This window comes from Pelecanus crispus, chromosome 5 (assembly GCF_030463565.1).
Source record: "Pelecanus crispus isolate bPelCri1 chromosome 5, bPelCri1.pri, whole genome shotgun sequence".
NCBI lineage: Eukaryota > Metazoa > Chordata > Aves > Pelecaniformes > Pelecanidae > Pelecanus > Pelecanus crispus.
In genome coordinates this window covers 31,546,818-31,564,580 of record NC_134647.1, presented here as the reverse complement: position 1 = coordinate 31,564,580, position 17,763 = coordinate 31,546,818, and the positions used below count along the sequence as shown (strand labels likewise).

The following is a 17,763-nucleotide window of genomic DNA, read 5'->3' as shown; positions in this document are numbered from 1 at the left end:
AGAATGTTGATAACACGCTGATGTTTTAGTTGTTGCTAAGTACTGCTTATGCTAGTCAAGGACTTTTCAGCTTCCCATGCTCTGCCAGGTGCACAAGAAACTGGGAGGGGGCACAGCCAGAACAGCTGATCCAAACTGACCAAAGGGCTATTTCATACCATATGATGTCATGCTCAGTGTAGAAACTGGGCGGGGGTTGGCTGGGGAGCCGCAATCGCTGCTCGGGAACTGGCTGGGTATTGGTCGGCAGGTGGTGAGCAATTGCATTGTGCATCACTTGCTTTGTATATTACTATTATTATTATTATATTGTTATTATTATCATTACCATTTTACTTTATTTCAATTATTAAACTGTTCTTATCTCAACCGAGGAGTTTTCTCACTCCTATGATTCTCTCCCCCATCCCATCGGGGTAGGGGGAGTGAGCGAGCGGCTGCATGGTGCTTAGTTGCTGGCTGGGGCTAAACCACGACAACAAGTTTGGTTCTTTTCCTCCAAATATTTGGTTTACTTTATGTTATTAATTTACTTGGCTAAACAGCACTGCTGTTTAGGTTTTTTAGTAGTAAGGGTTTTAATGGTGTTTTTTCTCAGAGCTCTTAGGGGACAGTCTGTTTTTAGTGGCTGTCAACCACTGGAAGGAAGGTCCCACTCCATTAGATCCTCTACTCTGAGGTGCCTTCTCCTGGCAACAGACTCTAGCTCCTGCAGACTCTGGTTTCTGTAATAAATACTCTTTGGTTTTCACCTTTGTCTGTGGTGTGTTTCTCTTTTGGATGAGCTGACTGAGGGACAGTCAGCATGACAAACGCTTTCACTTCAGCAGAAGTTGTTATTTTGCTCTCATTAAAGTATTCAATGGCAGCCACCCCAAGGGGTAGCATATTGATATCCCTTCATTAGCAGCTGGAGAGATGGTGGGAAAGAAGTAAGTTTAAGTTCAGGACTTTCATGATAATGGCAGCTGATGCCAGTGAGGCTGTTCTTACCTTGCATCCTCAGCACTGGTGTGTGGGAGCTGGATGGGATTCTAAAGGCTACATTCCTTTTGAGTTTATAACAAGATACAGGGTGGATTTGAGACACTTTGTAACTTCTGCTTTTTTTAGTTTGCATTTTTTGGAAATCCATATCTAGCCATAAAACAGGGGTTCTTTATTCAATCCTGCTTGTGTTCTTGAAGCAAAACTTTTTTTTTTTTCTAATTCCACACTGTGTTGGCAGTTGCATTTTGCTTCCCTTACCCTTTTTCACCTTCCAAGTAAAAGGCAGAATGACCATTCTTAGAATCACAGCTCTGTTCGTACAGGTTTCCTAAATAATAAATAGATATTACAAGCACTGTGTGAATGAGAGTGCTGTTTGTGGTTAAAAGTTACCAGAAGGTGTTACCAGGTATGATACAGTTCTGTGGCTGACATGTGGTTACCCATTTAGGAAATGTGGCAAAAATTTATTTACATTTTTATAATGTTTTCATAAATGAGACCCTGATACAATGTTAGTAATTAGATTTGTGAATGTTGTTTTATGATAAGGGAATCTGGCTTTAAATGAAATAACTGCTTCCTCTGGGAGAAACTTGCTGGAAGGTGGCAGCTGCTCCAGTGGTGAAGTTGTGAATCTACAGCATTTCTGGTTTTTCATATTTCTCTGTGTCAGAGTTCAATACTCTCAGACCAGGTTCTTTCAGATATTCCACACGAGGAGGAACTGGATATCAGATTTACTTATTTGGTATATTTGGTGCTACATGGGATTTTGATTTAGTAGAGTGATGCCGCAACATACTGAAATCACAGTGCAAGCATAATTCAGCAATTGCAATAGACAGTTGAATCACAATACAAACATGATTCTCATTACCCGTCTCTGTATGCTCACCATCATGACATTGGGCATCCCCCGGTCACAATGGAACATGTGGGCTGAAGCCAGCTCAAGCCCATTGCTCTTTTCAAAGTTCAAATGTTTTATCAGTTACCTAGTGTTTATACTTTTGTGTTGGGCTGAGCTACGTATTCACACCCCCCATGCTGGTTGGGCTAGCTCAGGAAGATGTTATTCTTTGTTAATTGTCTTGGGGACCTGATGATTCACAGGTGCAGCTGTCTTCTCTGAAACTAAGGTTACCCTCCAGTCTCCCTGATGTTGAGGTAAATTGAGCTTTCTTTACATTCTTCCCCAAAATCATTGGGGTTTTTGCCCTTCTCCTCTGAGATGTCCTCCACTGGGGGGGGGGGGTGTGTGGTGGTCAGTCACACCCTGTCATTAAATTGGCATGGTATTTTGTTCTACCTGTTAAAATCAGGCCACCACCATGGCTAGTAGGGGCTGATGAAGACCTACTAGAAGGGAGAGAAAACTCCGTCAAAGTCCTCTAAAGGGCTGCAGGAAGTAGCTGTACTGTGAATCTCTATGTGGCTCATGCAGCGATCAAGGAAGGAGAAAACACACTTTCAGTTTTATGGTTCTGAGCAAAGCACGCTCACACACACACCTATGGCATGGTGGCTAATATGTTTTGTATGTATCTGTGGCCCTCCCACAGAACTGACAGGTAAGGAGGAAGTCAGATCTGCAATTTTCTGACTGTGTTTTTCCTGTGTAGCACAACTTGGAAAATGGTGAGGGGCAATTGCCTTTTCTCTCTGAAGGCCCTCAGCTATAGTTACTTTGCCTGTCCTCCCTTTTCTTCAGCCGCTGGCTGGGAGGCCAAATGCTATAGCAAAGCAATCCTGGCACTCAATTCTCTGTTTTGTTTTCAGCCAGCACAAGCACTGCCACCAGAAAGTGGAGTCAGAAGGTTGGTAAGAAAGCAAAGTTGGTGAGTTGAAGTCCTGCAGGCTTAAGCTGAAAGCAGGCAAGATCAGAGTCATCACTCTGTTTGAAAAGGGAAGTGCATGGAAGAGTTGGGGAGGGCTGTTAGCTGCAGAGGCAGAAATAAGGTTATTCAGTGGCATGAATCCCTGCCCAGTCATTTGCATCTCGCTACCTATTCGTTCAGTTTAACATCAGTTCCCCAAAGAGCTGTTTACACCCAACTTTGTGGGAAGTTCGTCATTCTTTCCACCGTCATGGTTTTAGGGTGACTTGTGAATGTGCTGCTCTTGGGAGGCGTTAGCAGTACGTGTGAGGAGCCTGCCTGGGTTCAGCTTGCTGCCAGCTTCTCCCATTGCACGGGCTGCTGTAAGTATGTGTTTTCCCACCACCTGTATAAGGGTTGACTCTTAGTTCTTAAAGTGGTGTGAAATGCAGGTACTGCAGAGTTTTGATTACTTGAACTGTTGGCTATGTCTGTGATCTGTAAGATCTCCTGCAGGAAATCTTGAAGCCCAGGGAGAAGTGGAAATAAATACACACTATTTAGGAGATTAAGCTATCCATCAGGGAGTCCAGAGCTAGATTTTTCTCGGGAGTTGTTGGGTGTTCAGCCCTTGCTGGTTACCCTTTTTATTATGACCCCTAACTAACATGGGCACATTCTGTCTGAAATTATTCAGATCTGCCTCTTCTCAACAAGAGGTGTGTCAAATTATGAACAGAGAATGGCATGTCTAATCTGCAATGACTTGTGTGCAATGCATTAACAAATATAGTTGACATCTTTGGGAATTCCCAGATACTCATTTCTGTGTGTCCTTTCTGCAATTGTGCCTTTGCTTGTTACTGTATCTGTTCTGTTATTGATAGACACAGGAATTCCCCAGGCCCCAAATGTGGCTGGCTCTTGTGGGTGCCAACCGTTAATAAATTTCTAGCTAGGTGGGACATTATTCTGGACGTGTCTTCTGACGTTGGCCTAGGTTTTTTACAGTAGTTTATATTTGTGTAGCCACTTTGTGTTTAGGCCTGATTTGTCCAGTCGTATCAGTGCAAAGAGAAGGATCCATACCTCCTTCAGTCTATTTACTAGGAAGAGCTTGTTTTTACATAGCTTGAGGGCATGTTAGCTCATGGGCTGTTAAAATGTGTCTTACCATATTCAGATTACTTCCACCTTTGACCCAGCTTGCCACACATGCAGTAATCATTTGTAGGGTTTTGAACATTGAAAAGCCACTTCTGTGATAACAATGTGAAGATTTCTGCTTAATGTACTGTCAAAACACTTTTTTTCCTGTGTTCTGGGGGGAAGGGACTCTGGTTTTAAATCAGTGCTTAGCAAGAACCCTGTTTCTTTATTTGGAGAGTGTGGATGCTCTGAGGGTGGCTCTCCCGCTCAAGGTGAGCACGAGGGTGTTCATGTTTGTTTTCAGAAAGATGAAATGCCAACTGGTAAAACCTCTTCCCTCCTCCCTCCTGTTGTTGTGAAATAGCATCTATTGGGAGTGCTGCACCAGAAGGTGTATCAGAGGTGGTGCATCGTCCCAGGGTCTTACGCCATCGCGCAGTGCTCCTGCGAGCCTGTTCCTGTAGCTAGAAGGGTCTCCAGTAAACCTGGGAGGGGTGGGTAGCTAGAAGGGTCTTCAGTAAACCTGGGAGGGGTGGGTAGCTAGAAGGGTCTTCAGTAAACCTGGGAGGGGTGGGAAGGGAGCTGGTTCCATGGCCGGTGGCTGTTAGGGTACCGGGCCGAACCCCTGCATCGAGTGTGCTGCATTGCCTGCCAGCAGCCCCAAAAGGCTGGCAAGGAGGAAGTCGAGTCAGTGGCGTTATGAGCTTCTTTATCTGTTGGTATTGAAATGGCAATGAACTGTGAGTGCCTTTAAACTAGAGAGGCGACTGCAGGAAAGGCCCGGGCAGAGGGAGACCTTTAGACCTGCGCTCGTAGGTTCAGTTTTCTCAAGAATGGACTCAAGAATAGCCAGTGCTTCCTAACTGCGAACGGAGGCGGCCTAAAACGCGTCTGAGAGAAGTCCTCTCTGGCAGACGCGCAGGTTTTAAGTTAAGTAAAGTAAAGTTTCTTGCTTGGTTTCTTTAAGTTAGGCATCCAGGAGGAACTACAGCTCCCAGGGGCCGGCGCGCCTCCTGCCCGCCCCAGCCCGGCGGCGGGCGGAAGCGCGCTCTGCCCTGAGGCGGGGCCGGCGCCGCCGCGGGGCCATGGAGTTGCCGAGGCCGCGGCTGCTGGCGGTCAGCGAGGAGCTGGGCGAGGCCGAGCTGGCGGCTCTGAAGTTCCTCAGCCTGGAGCACGTCCCCATGAGGAAGCTGGAAGCCATCCAGAGGGCACAGGACTTCTTCGAAGCGCTGCAGGAGAAAGGCATGATCGAGGCGGGGAACCTGTCCTTCGTGAAGGAGCTGCTGTACCGGATCGGTCGGATCGACCTCCTGGTTGCCCAGCTGGGCTCCAGCCAGGAGGAGATGGAGAGAGAGCTTCAGATCCCCGGCAGGGCGAAGGTGTCGGCCTACAGGTGAGCGACCGGCGGCGCGGGTGGGCCGGGCGGCCGGGGTCGGGGCCGGGGCCGGGGCCGGGGCCGGGGCCGGGGCCTCACACCGCCGGCGGCCGGGGCCGGGGCCGGGGCCTCACACCGCCGGCGGCCGGGGCCGGGGCCGGGGCCTCACACCGCCGGCGGCCGGGGCCGGGGCCGGGGCCTCACACGGCCGGGGCCGGGGCCGGGGCCGGGGCCTCACACGGCCGGGGCCGGGGCCGGGGTCGGGGCCTCACACGGCCGGGGCCGGGGCCGGGGCGGGGGCCTCACACCGCCGGCGGCCGGGCCGAGCCTCACCCGGGAGCTCGCTCTCTGGGGTCGGCCGCCCTTCTCCTATGGTCGCGGTAAGATTTTACCGACGATGTGAATACCAGGCTAAGGTTGGGAAGCACACAAGCATCTTCCAAGAGAAAGGAGGTACAAGTCATACGGAAAGTTGAAATTTCTGTGCGGTAAAAGGGAGAAGACTAAAGCTGCGCCTTTCTGGAATGCTTAACAGCCCCCAAAGGCCTCCTTGCCTGGGTGCCGAGTGGTGCAGTAAATGACTGGGTGTGAGTCATAGAATCATAGAATGCTTTGGGTTGGAAGGGACCTTTAGAGATCATCTAGCCCAACCCCCCTGCAGGGAGCAGGGACAGCTTTAACCAGATCAGGTTGCTCAGAGCCCCGTCCAACCTGACCTTGAATGTTGCCAGGGATGGGGCATCCACTACCTCTCTGGGCAACCTGTTCCAGTGCTTCACCACCCTCATTGTAAAAAATTTCTTTCTTATGTCTAGTCTAAATCTATTCTTTAGTTTAAATCCATTATTCCTTGTCCTGTCACAACAGGACTTATTAAAAAGATTGTTCCCATCTTTCTTGTAGGCCCCCTTTAAGTACTGGAAGGCCGCAATAAGGTCTCCTTGCAGCCTTCTCTTCTTTAGGCTGAACAATCCCAACTCTTTCAGCCTGTCCTCACAGGAGAGGTGCTCCAGCCCTTGGATCATTTTGATGGCCCTCTTCTGGACCCTCCCCAGCAGGTCCATGTCCTTCTTGTGCTGAGGGCCCCAGAGCTGGATGCAGTACTCCAGGTGAGGTCTCACCAAAGCAGAGCAGAGGGGCAGAATCACCTCCCTCGACCTGCTGGCCATGCTTCTTTTGATGCAGCCCAGGATACGGTTGGCTTTCTGGGCTGCAAGCGCACATTGCTGGCTCATGTCCAGCTTTTCATCCACCAGTACCCCCAAGTCCTTCTCTGTCTGTTCTCAACTCCAGAAAGCGTCAGTGTCGTTTTGATTTTTTGAAAACTGAGATCTTTTTAATTGCAGCCGCAAATGGTTTGACTTCAGGCTGTCTTGGGACTGACATCCCCCCATTTAAAAAGGAAAAAAGGGGATATGTGCTTGTGGCTGGGAGGGCGAAGGGGGCAGTGGAACAGTACGGTGTTAAATTGTGCTAAGGGATGTGCTTGGGAACATGATGAAACAGTGTCCTCCACTTCTGTCTTCTAGATACCTGCTCTTTCAGCTGTCAGAAGATATCACCGAAGATGAGCTGAAGTCTTTCAAGTTTCTTTTGGGGAAAGAATTACCAAAATGCAGGCTGTACCATAAGACTGTAAGAATTTCTTTAATTTTTTTTTTTTTTTTAAATGTTTATTATAATCCATAGAGGCATTTGGGTTGCTACGAGGGGAATGAGTGTCACTCTTCTTATGGTGCACCTGGAAAGGGATTATAGGCTCTCTGGTGCATATAGGACTTGTCTGTGCTGATGTTATGTGTAGCTTTTGCAGCAGTGGCACAGCCCAGAGAGCATGGGCAAGCCCTGCCCAGGCACAGAGGCCTTCATGTCCAAGCACCATACAGGGATTAGGGGACTCCGTGGCTTTGATCAGTGGAAGACTGATGAGCACATTCACTCATCTTGCCCAACCAATTTTCTTTTGGCCGCTTTCTAAGCGATTATCAAACACAGAAAATCACCCATTGTGGCTATTACTTTATGCTTTTGTTCTTTTTATTTCCGAACTCAGAAAATACGGCTCTAAGCAGCAGATCCTTACCAAGGCTAAGGCCCAAGAGCCTGGAGTTTGCAAATAGCTTTGCGGGACACACAGCTGTTCTTATGCTATCTCAGCCTGCAGTTCTGACTGCTGGGTACTTTAGACTGTGACCATCTAGTGATAGCTGTTCTAGTAAATCCTTGGGGTGACCACTGTGCTCTGCCCCTCACTGTTCGGCAAGAGTTTCCGTCCCTTAGGTCCCCTCCTGCTTCTGCAATCTCTACACCATACTTGCATGGTTATACCCATTTTCACCATTGCTCAAGATGGTCGCTACAGCGATTCTTGTGTTTCAATGAAGTGCACAAGATAGCCACTAGAAGTCAAATGAATGAAAGCAGTCATTAAAAATGACATTATATATTCCTGTATGATCACCATTAGATCTCCTGGATTAGATCTTATTAGATCTCGGCACCTCTGAGCTGCGGAAGGCAAATGAGTATGTTTTGAGAAGATGTTTGTACTACAGTACTTGTAGGTTTTGTTGAACTAGGTTTAATGGACTCAGCTGAGCTACCAGTCGGCTGGACTGACTCTGTGGAGCGCATGTGCTGTCAGTACATTAAAGCTTAGGTGCACATGCACATGCTGCAACTTCCCTCCCAGTGGCAGCATGGATGTGCCCTAAGAGCAAACTACCTTTCTGATTACCCAGACAATGCTCGACGTTTTCATTGAGATGGAGAAGAAGGGGATATTGGGAGAAGACAACCTAAGTATCCTGAAGAATCTCTGTGAAGCAATTAACTACAGCCTGTTGAAGAGAATTGAAGAGTATGAATTAAACCTATTTGGTAAAACAAAACAAAACAAAAAGGCCTCTTTCCCATAGTTATTCTTGAAGTGACACATAAGTATCATACAGGACTAATAATGAATGCTTTTCAGGTGAAGAAGAGATGCTCATTGCAGAGGAACAGAGGGGCAGCAGAGGAGGCCCTGAAGGTAATTGAAACTCTCAAAAAACCTGATGCTCAGATTTTTTGCTCTTCTTCAGCTTTTGGACTCTACACCACTTGTATCTCACTTCTTTACACAGGTGCCTCTCTAAAAAATGATCGTGTCCAGTTACTTACTGACTGATCACAATACATTTTACTCCCTTTTAATTGATTATCTAGTGGCTTATAGCTAACAGGAACAGCCGTTCAACCACAATTCAGTGTTTTCAGAGAACAGTTTTACCCTGGGAGGTACTTGTGGAGACAGTGAATAGGAACAGCGCTTCTCTCCTTTCTCTAGTGCTACATTCTGTACTTAAACTTTTTTGTCTGTATTCAGGCCATGCCAGATGGCTGGCGTCATCTGTGGCACCTGATGCTCCTGGCAGCTGGAATGAATCTTCCCAGGTAAGTCAGTTTGTTTCTTAGAAAGATCATCATTTTGTCTTAGATCATCCCTCCCTGAGGCGAACAGTTATTATAAGCCCAACTGTTAAAAGCACTGTCTAGAAAAAGAAGAATGCAGCACTCTGTAACATCCTTTATTCTGAAGCTAAGTCACAGGCAGCAGCTGCTGCAGTGTTGAAACTTCAGAATCATTTGCAAGGGCGGCGAGATAGGCCGAGTTTATTATACCAGGAAATACGCAGTTGGCAGATGGCTGGGCATGGAGAAGCCCATCTGGGCTGAACGTGATGATGTGGCTTGGGGGTGGGGGTGCTGTCATGGTGTGTGCAGACTCCCCACGGCAGTGGGGCAGTGCATTGCCAGGTCCTGGGAGCAAAGCTGTATAGGGAAAGCTGCCTAGAGAGGAAGGCCAGCTGGCTCTTTACCCTGCTGTGCCACTAGCAAGGGCTGAGAAGCACCTGGAGGAGAGTGCAGTAGTTTCACTAGTAGTCTTCCTTTTCAACAGCTTGAAGCTTACAAAATGACTAGCCAACCCCGTGGAGTGTGCCTGATCCTGAATAATCACAATTTTGCAAAAGCCAGGGAAGCAGTGCCAGAACCCAAAAACATGAAGGATCGGAATGGGACAGATGTGGATGCAGGTACAGTGAACATTAAAGATGAGTTTGTATATCTTCAAAAATAGAAACCTTGTTTCTTCTTCTGTACCAAAGGTCTGAATTTCAATCTTCCCTTTCTAGGATACTTTTGTTGTAGTGGCTGAGTTGGCTCTGTTTCCTGTGCTGACAAACCCTAACCAACTCATCAAGCTTTTACTGGCTGACTCGGAACAATTCACTAGCATTTTGCTATTTTACTGAGTTTACTGCAACCTTAAGCAGCAACCTCAGCCTGGACTTTACAAGTTAGGCCAGCTTTGTGTCAGCCTTATGCATACTACTTCTGAAATATGCAGAATCAGAAACAGATTTGCTGCTGAACCAGAATTGGGCATTAGTTGTTTAACATCCAACTTTAGGGGGGGGGGGGGGGGGGCGGGGAGGCGGGGAGGGGAAGGGAAGGTGAGGGAGGATGTTGGAATTTAAGGACTGGATTACTTTGCTGTTCAGGGGCCCTGATTTTAGCAGGCTGTCCTGCAGCAGCAGCATAGCTCACTGCAGGTTCTTAGGGTCTGTGAGACAGTGCAAATACACTCATCTATGCCAGGAGATCAGATCCATCAATGGGCCTTCCCTGATTGAGTTGAACTCCAACTTAGTTCAAAAGTCAGAGTGCAAGGTGCCTCTTCCTGTGACATAGGTACTACCCAAATGGGTAGTGCCTTCTCAGGTAAAGCAACTGCACTGTTTAGTGCCTTTTGAGAGATGAAGGGACTAGCTGTAAAGTGGGTGAGGGAGAGAGATACAGCTTTCTTAATAGTTCTGCATGCTTTCCAGACAGGCAATACTAAACAGCACTACTGCAAGGAAGCCTTTTACTGAGAGTTGAGGGAACTCAGGAGCGATATGATTACTGATTAGACTACTAGATTATTTTCAGAGCAGGAACTACTACCTGGATAGTACTGTTGCAGGATTTAAAAAAAAAGGATCATTTATCTCTAGAAATGCAATTTGCAATTGCAGAGTCCAACTTACTTTCATATAATGAAACAGCTCCAATTCCCCTTCTGTTTACTTTCCAGCGGCCCTGAGCAGTGTCTTTAGTAAGCTTCATTTTACAGTAAGAGAATATAGAGACCTCACCGCAGAGGAAATCCGTAAGACTGTGAACATCTACCGGTGCGAAGACCACAAGGACAAAGACTGTTTTGTTTGCTGTATCCTGTCTCATGGGAAAAAAGGCATTATATATGGTGTTGATGGGCAGGAAGTACCTATCCAGGAACTGACCACTTCTTTCACTGGACAGAATTGCCACTCACTTGCTGGAAAACCAAAAGTCTTTTTTGTTCAGGCCTGCCAAGGTGAGGCTTGCCAGAAAGGTGTGTTCATTGAAACAGATTCTGGAGAGCAAGATTCTTCTGTAGAAACAGATGCAAGATTTCAGCTCAACTGCATCCCTGCAGAGGCAGACTTCCTCTTGGGCATGGCTACCCTGCAAGATTATGTTTCCTACAGAAGCGCAAAGGAGGGGACCTGGTACATACAGGCATTGTGCCAGCACTTGGAGTACAGCTGTCCTCGGTAACTATGTTTCCATAAGCTGCTTTTTTTGGCAACACCTGTATTTTCCTTCTGCATGACAGGAGTTTGATTTGGATGCAGAGGTAGATGATATGCAATGGGAGTGCTTGCTCAGAGTGAAAACAGTAATGTAGGACAGAGCAACACCATGCAGATTGTTCGAAGCAGCTTAGCTAACTGCTTTGAAGCCTGTTTAAAACAAGAGCCGTTAGCACTGGTATAGATCAAGATATATGAGAATGTGGTAATTTTTCTGATGTTAACTGCCTCCCTGCTACAAAATGTACTTGTGTTTTTGCAGAGGAGAAGATATTCTCACCATCCTGACAGCAGTGAATCAAGAGGTGAGCAGAAAGAGTTGCAAGCCGAATGCAGAGAAGCAGATGCCACAGCCCAGTTTCACATTGAGGAAAAAGCTCATCTTTCCTGTCACCTGAATGGGAGGGAACTGCATGACAGAGGGAGCTGCAGCAGCCTGGAATGGGCTGGTATCAGCTAAGAATTTGGTAAAACGTAACAGACTTTCAGTGTTTGCTCTTACCAGAAGAGCAAATGTTTTTATTGAAAATACAGCTGAGGAGCAAAAGTCTTGAGAAATTAGTGTTAATATTTATGACACCTTATACTTGAGAGCACTCTGAGCTGGTCTCTGTATTATGGTTTGGTATCTAAAATACTCTCGGTGTCCTCTTATCAGCTGTACCACGTTTCTGTTGCTTTAGTAAGGTTCTTTCCAATGCAAATTTTAAGACGACTGTTATAAAGCCTTATGTATTTTATGCCTAAGTTTTGCAAAATAAAGGGGGGGGGGGTGTGATTTTATAGGATTTCATCAGCTCACATCAGTGTGTTTTGTTACTTCTCCCCACCACTTAAAAATCATTCGTTTTTAGTGTCTTGGTACATCTCAAGGAAGAGTCAAGCACTTGACCTCCAGCATCCTCAGTAGGATGTGGCTGTGACCTGCATTTCAGAGTGTCCTCTGCATGAAGTAGTCTTAACAGTGAAGATCAATTACTCGGGTACAGCTTCATGTTTGAAGATGCCCAGCTATCCTGTGTTTACAAGTCAGTTGTGTTCTTCAGCAACTTCCAGTTCTGTGCATATATCCTGGGCTCCCTTCTTCCCCTGCTACACTAACTATCCTGCCTGTCACACTGTGGATCCACCTAGGGGTAAGGCAGAGCAGAAATACCAAACTCTCACAGTTCCCTTTTCTTTCCAGAGGGAGGCTGGATCTTCTTTTGTCTGCACTGTTGACAATAGTTAAGTGAGCCAAGAGATTCTGAAGTCAGAGGCATCTGACTGACATCCTGCTCACATAGACAACTTTTTCCTAGGAATCAAAAGGAAAAAGATACAGCAAATACAAACAGTTGGCTATGCAAGGAACTAGTTTTCTCAGGAGTTTGTGGTATAAAAAAAATGGGGGGATTTTCCAGCAAGATTTAATGCATGCCATAAACAAGGTCTTAGAACCGTAGAATGCTTTGGGTTGGAAGGGACCTTTAGAGGTCATCTAGCCCAACCCCCTGCAGTGAGCAGGGACAGCTTTAACCAGATCAGGTTGCTCAGAGCCCCAGCCAACCTGACCTTCAATGTTTCCAGGGATGGGGCCTCCACTACCTCTCTGGGCAACCTGTTCCAGTGCTTCAACACCCTCATTGTCTTACTAGGAAACTCCTCATTATATGAGTTAGGAATCTGATTAGGAATTCTTCATCAGTTAGGAATCAAATCGGTCAATTACCAATCTCCTAAATTAGTCTCCTATAAAGCAACTGACATCTAGCCAATTCACAGGGAACCCTAAGCAGCTCCACAGACCAATTACACTCGGGCGTATGAAGGAGGCAGGCAGTTGTGGCTCACAGAGCCACATTGTGTCCCTCCCCTTGGTGCTATCTTGTTCTTGGTTCAGTTAGGATTGTAGAGACAGATTCTCAGGTAATTTGACAACCTAATATCTTAACTATAAACCTAATTACACAGAATTTTGCACAAAGTGTTGGTAATACCCAGCTTTTCTTCAGCAATTGCTCTCTTAATCTTCAGTGATTTCTGGAAATGTTCTTGCAAGCCAATGACTTCTGCTCTGCTAGCTTCTTGAAGCAAGCTGTGAAAGCAACGTGTAGGGAAAACACAGGCATATAGATCTCTGCACAGCACAGTGCTCTCATCTGCCTATTGTACTACTGATGGGTCTGACTACACTATGCAATGGAGGGGGGACAGCTCAACGCTGCACCTCACTTCGGCTAGGTGTTCCCTTTCTGCCAGTTCCTAACGATTCGCTTGGGATGAACAGCATTTAGCAGTCCTTTAACTAGGAAGTTTTCCTTGTTAGCTTGAAATGCATGAGAATGTGTGAGATAAGCTGAGCCACCAGCAGAACGAAAGAGAAACCGGTTGTGGTTTAACCCCAGTAGGCAGCTCAGCCCCACACAGCCGCTCACTCACTCCCCACCAGGGGAGAGAACTGGAAGGGTAAAAGTGAGAAAACTGGTGGGTTGAGATAAAGACAGTTTAATAGGTAAAGCAAAAGCCGCACACACAAGCAAAGCAAAACAGGGAATTCATTCACTACTTCCCATCAGCAGGCAGATGTTCAGCCACCTCCAGGAAAGCAGGGCTCCATCACGCGTAACAGTTACTTGGGAAGACAAAATGCCCTAACTCTGAACGTGCCCCCCCTTTCCTTCTTCCCCCAGCTTTATATGCTGAGCATGACATCATACAGTATGGAATATCCCTTTGATCAGTTGGGGTCAGCTGTCATGGCTGTGTCCCCTCCCAGCTTCTTGTGCACCCCCAGCCTGCTCGCTGGTGGGGTGGGGTGAGGAGCAGAAAAGGCCTTGAGTCTGTGTAAGCACTGCTCAGCAATAATGAAAACATCCCTGTGTTACCAACACTGCTCAGCACAAATCCAAAACATAGCCCCATACCAGCTACTATGAAGAAAATTAACTGTACCCTAGCCATAACCAGTACACAGGTTTTCTGTCCAATTAATTTGAAAATTTCTGTTAATTTCTGCACCGAAAGCTCAACTGCAAGTGTTACAGGTGTTTTCAAGTGGAGACTCCAGCCCACACAAAAGGCCTTATTTGTATTCACTTCTCCATTGTATAAAAATGCTATTTAAAGGCCCTCGCACCTGGGAGACTGTCAAAAGTCTTTCTTCTGGCAGTGTGACCAACTAAAAAGAAAACAAGAAAGGAGCTCAAGGCGTTTCCAAGTCTCATCTGTGCAGAATCACTCCAGAATTTCTTTCCAGAATTGCCAAAGTCCCATTGATTCAGGTGGCTTAATAAACCTATTTTCTCCAGGAAGCTCTTCCTTGCACCTTGCTCAGGCACACCTGAGTTTTTGTGGTTAGTTCTAGCTCTTTTCCTGCAGCTTCAAAGGGGTTACAAGTCTCTTCCCTTACTACATCTGAAGTGCTAGACAAGAAGGGGAAAAAAAAAAAAAAAAAACAACCTCCCCAAACACTTACACTCTTACATAGTGTGTACGCTCTTACAAAGCAGCAGCCAGCTGTACTCCTCAGGCTCAGGCATTTCAGGACAGCGGCAATCTCTTGAGTTCAACAGGAACTTGTATACTGACATTCATTTTCATATGCACCATGAACAGCTTTGATGCAGAGAGAACGCATAGCCAGAAATCCCAACTCTACCAATATCTAATGTTCCTCTGGTGCCATTTAGCGGCCTTTGGCTGTAATGCTTCTCCACTGTGGGACACACTTCTGTAATGTCATCAGTTAAGTTGGTAACACAGGCCTTTGTTCTGAGGATATGCAAATACAAATGCAAACATGTTAAGTACCTGTGCATAAATACAATGAATATCAGGAAACAGTGTAAGTTACCTACTTGCTAACGAAGAAAACTTGGTCAACATCTCTTGCAATGCAGATGCTGGTGTCCTAGCTTGCGGCTTGTTCCTGCCTAACCATGGATAAGTGTGACAATTACAGAGAACAGTGGGAAAAGAATGTCTCCTCAAAATGTCCAACTCATAAGCTGCAGCATATGAAAAGTTGAGCTGAAAAGTCAACTTCAGTCTGACAAGAGTACAAATCCTTCTCCTTCTTCTCATGTTGGAAAAATAAGAAAGCTAAATAAATACAGGATACTTACCTTAGGGTAACGGTGGTTCTTGGTTCTATGGGATGTCATGCAAAGAGGAGTACTAGGGGAACCACTGTCAGTAACTGTTGGAATAATTCAAGTAAGAATCTGTTAACTGCAAATCAGTGTTGTTCCCATTCTGTACCACTGAAGGAACTAAGTGTTTTGGGGAAAAGGATCAGAACCTTCCAGCCTGAACCATGAATGCAGGGGCTTGCACTGAAGGTGGTATGCACAGCCCCAGGCTGAGAGGACTGGCAAGAATTTGGCACCTCTGTGCCAAGAGAACTTCAGTGAGACCTACATAAAGGGAGTACTCTTCAAGGGTAAGCAGCTTCGTTTCAATCTCTACCCCCATTTTATCACAAATATAGAAGGCCGACATACACAATAAAACCCCAAAGTGCCAGAAAACATGAACATATTCATTTAAAGTGCGGCTCACATTCAAATATTCTGTCTAGAGGTTGATGAGCTATTCTTCATTTGTGAAGTTTTTCATTCTCAAGCAAAAGGCTTTTCAAATTGCAGCAGAAGGTACTCTGTAAGCATTCTGTTCTAGATTTAAGCATCGCACATTTACTGTGCAAAGTCAGCCCACAGCTTGTAGTGCACATCTGCCACCTTGAACTGCTTACATATAAACGCAGCAGCAAACAGCCCAGCACAGCCTGATCAAGTTTTTAAATCAACTTCTCAGCTTCTACAGCCACCACTTGTGCAGATACCAACTCACTAAGCTTGTGTACCTTATAACAATCACTAAATTTTAGCAAAAAAAGGCCTAATCTTAGGTTTATTATAGAACACTGTAGTATAGAAGATGACATCTGGAACAAATCACACAAGATGACCAATATACTGAAAAATGGCACGTTATACATGTTTATTATCAAATTTACATTCCACTATGAAACAGTAAGTGCAAAAAGCAAATGAAAAAAATACCATGAAGTTCGCAGACTGTTCAAACATTGTGTGTAATCCCCTTGTGTAACAGCCAATTGAGGCCCAAACCCAATATTCTCCTTCCCTCTCTGCTGCTATTTGACGCCACTAGACTTAACTTTGACCACAGGTATTTTGAGCATGGAGGCATCACTGAGTTTATCAAAACCAGTGAAACTAGAAAGCTATAAATTTGTGCTTGGTTTAAGCCAATCTGAATAAAGGTAAATACTACAAGAATTTCCTTCTGTCTCTTGAAACTTTGACAAGCATGGGTAAGTCCTTTCTTTCTAGCATCTGTTTTTGTCTCAAACCTACAAGATAACAGAACCTTTCTGAAATGCAACTCTCCATTCCTTCTAGTTCTGCCTCCCGCTCAACCAAATCACACTTGTGCAGGATCTCAGCTATCTTAAATCACGCAAGTTTGTCTCCTCTCTAATGGGAGGCAACAGAAGCCAAATCAGTTCCTAGAATGATCGCAACTTGGAGTATGTTCTCAGAAACACGCATGTTATTCAAAAGAGTTGATCATATACATTTTGGCACAAAACAGTAAAGTTGGAAGAAGTACCAGTTTTCCCTGTTGCTGCAAGCTAGGCACATATATACAAAATGTGTGTGACCATCCAAAGGTATAAACGCATGACAGAACTTCAACAACACTGCACCACAGCATCAACCAACCAGATAAACACACAAACACAATGGTATACAGATTCTTCCATTTTCTTCTTGCCTTGTGTAAAGTATCTGATGATACATCATCCTACAGAAAACAAACAAACAAAAAATCTTCTCGACATAGCCGTAGTATTGTTTGAACTGAACCAGTTTATACTGTTGGGCTATGGAAGTGTCCCAAAGAGAAACATGCATTTAATTAATGTGCTTTTAGATTTAATTTTAACTGAAACCTGGTCTGCCAAAGGAATTCTGATTTAGCTGATTTGCTACTTCTGCTGGTAACACACAGAATGATCCAATGGCTGGAGTTATCTAATGAAGCTAGTTAGAAACACAGTGTAATACCTTCAAAAATTTATCTGTAACTTAACATGTATTCCTACAATAAACACACATAAAATGGACATACTTTTGACACACTATACACTTCTCTCTTGATACCAAACTGTCTAATCTTTCATTAACTCATTCCTGTTGTTCCCTAGAAGTTACAAATACACAGCAGGCATACCCGTCTTAGTTCACTGGAGAGCAAAATTGCCTCCCCCGACTCCTTTCACTCTTACCTTATTTAGCTAGGCACAGCTAAGTACGTACAAACATAAATACTTAGATGAAGAAATTAAATATTTCATTTAAAAAACAAAATTAACCCGTATATAGTATTTTACATAAAATTCACCTTTTATAAGTGTAAGATTTTGCTTAGAGAGCAAAAGGCAACTCCAGGAGTTCCTGAATATTTCTGTGCGCTGCTGACAGACAAGTTTCTGCTAAAAATCCCTGTGCAAGTTTGAAGTGGTTACTCCTTTTCCATTTACAAAAAAAGACTTATATCAAAGAGTCATCACAAGATCTATAGAACTGTAAAAGCAGAAAGGTCATGTTACAAATTTCCTACAAACCAGGTTAAGAAGCTTTCTTTTCCTGCCCTACTCCACCCAACCCAGCAGCAACAAGGGTGCTGATTATGGTAGATGTGCCTCATGGCAAATGCAAATCAGTGTCATCATACTGATGCTTCACACCATGCCCCA

The 17,763-nt window shown here is 45.2% G+C and overlaps 1 protein-coding gene across 4 annotated transcripts; it reads left to right on the top strand.

Moving 5' to 3' along the window:
• The first annotated feature begins 5,044 nt into the window (after positions 1–5,044).
• CASP8 (caspase 8) lies at positions 5,045–11,759 on the top strand. 4 transcript variants are annotated; one of them, XM_075711547.1, is made up of 8 exons: positions 5,045–5,338; positions 6,841–6,969; positions 8,076–8,214; positions 8,309–8,365; positions 8,702–8,769; positions 9,275–9,410; positions 10,454–10,955; positions 11,257–11,759. In XM_075711547.1, the coding sequence occupies exons 1-8, from the start codon at positions 5,045–5,047 to the stop codon at positions 11,390–11,392; spliced, it is 1,461 nt and encodes a 486-aa protein (XP_075567662.1). In that variant the 3' UTR covers positions 11,393–11,759. The 4 variants fall into 4 exon arrangements, with proteins under 4 accessions (XP_075567662.1, XP_075567661.1, XP_075567660.1 ...); XM_075711546.1 differs by having other exon boundaries at positions 5,045–5,352; positions 6,864–6,969; XM_075711545.1 differs by having other exon boundaries at positions 5,045–5,352; positions 6,864–6,969; positions 8,663–8,769.
• Positions 11,760–17,763: the final 6,004 nt, after the last annotated feature.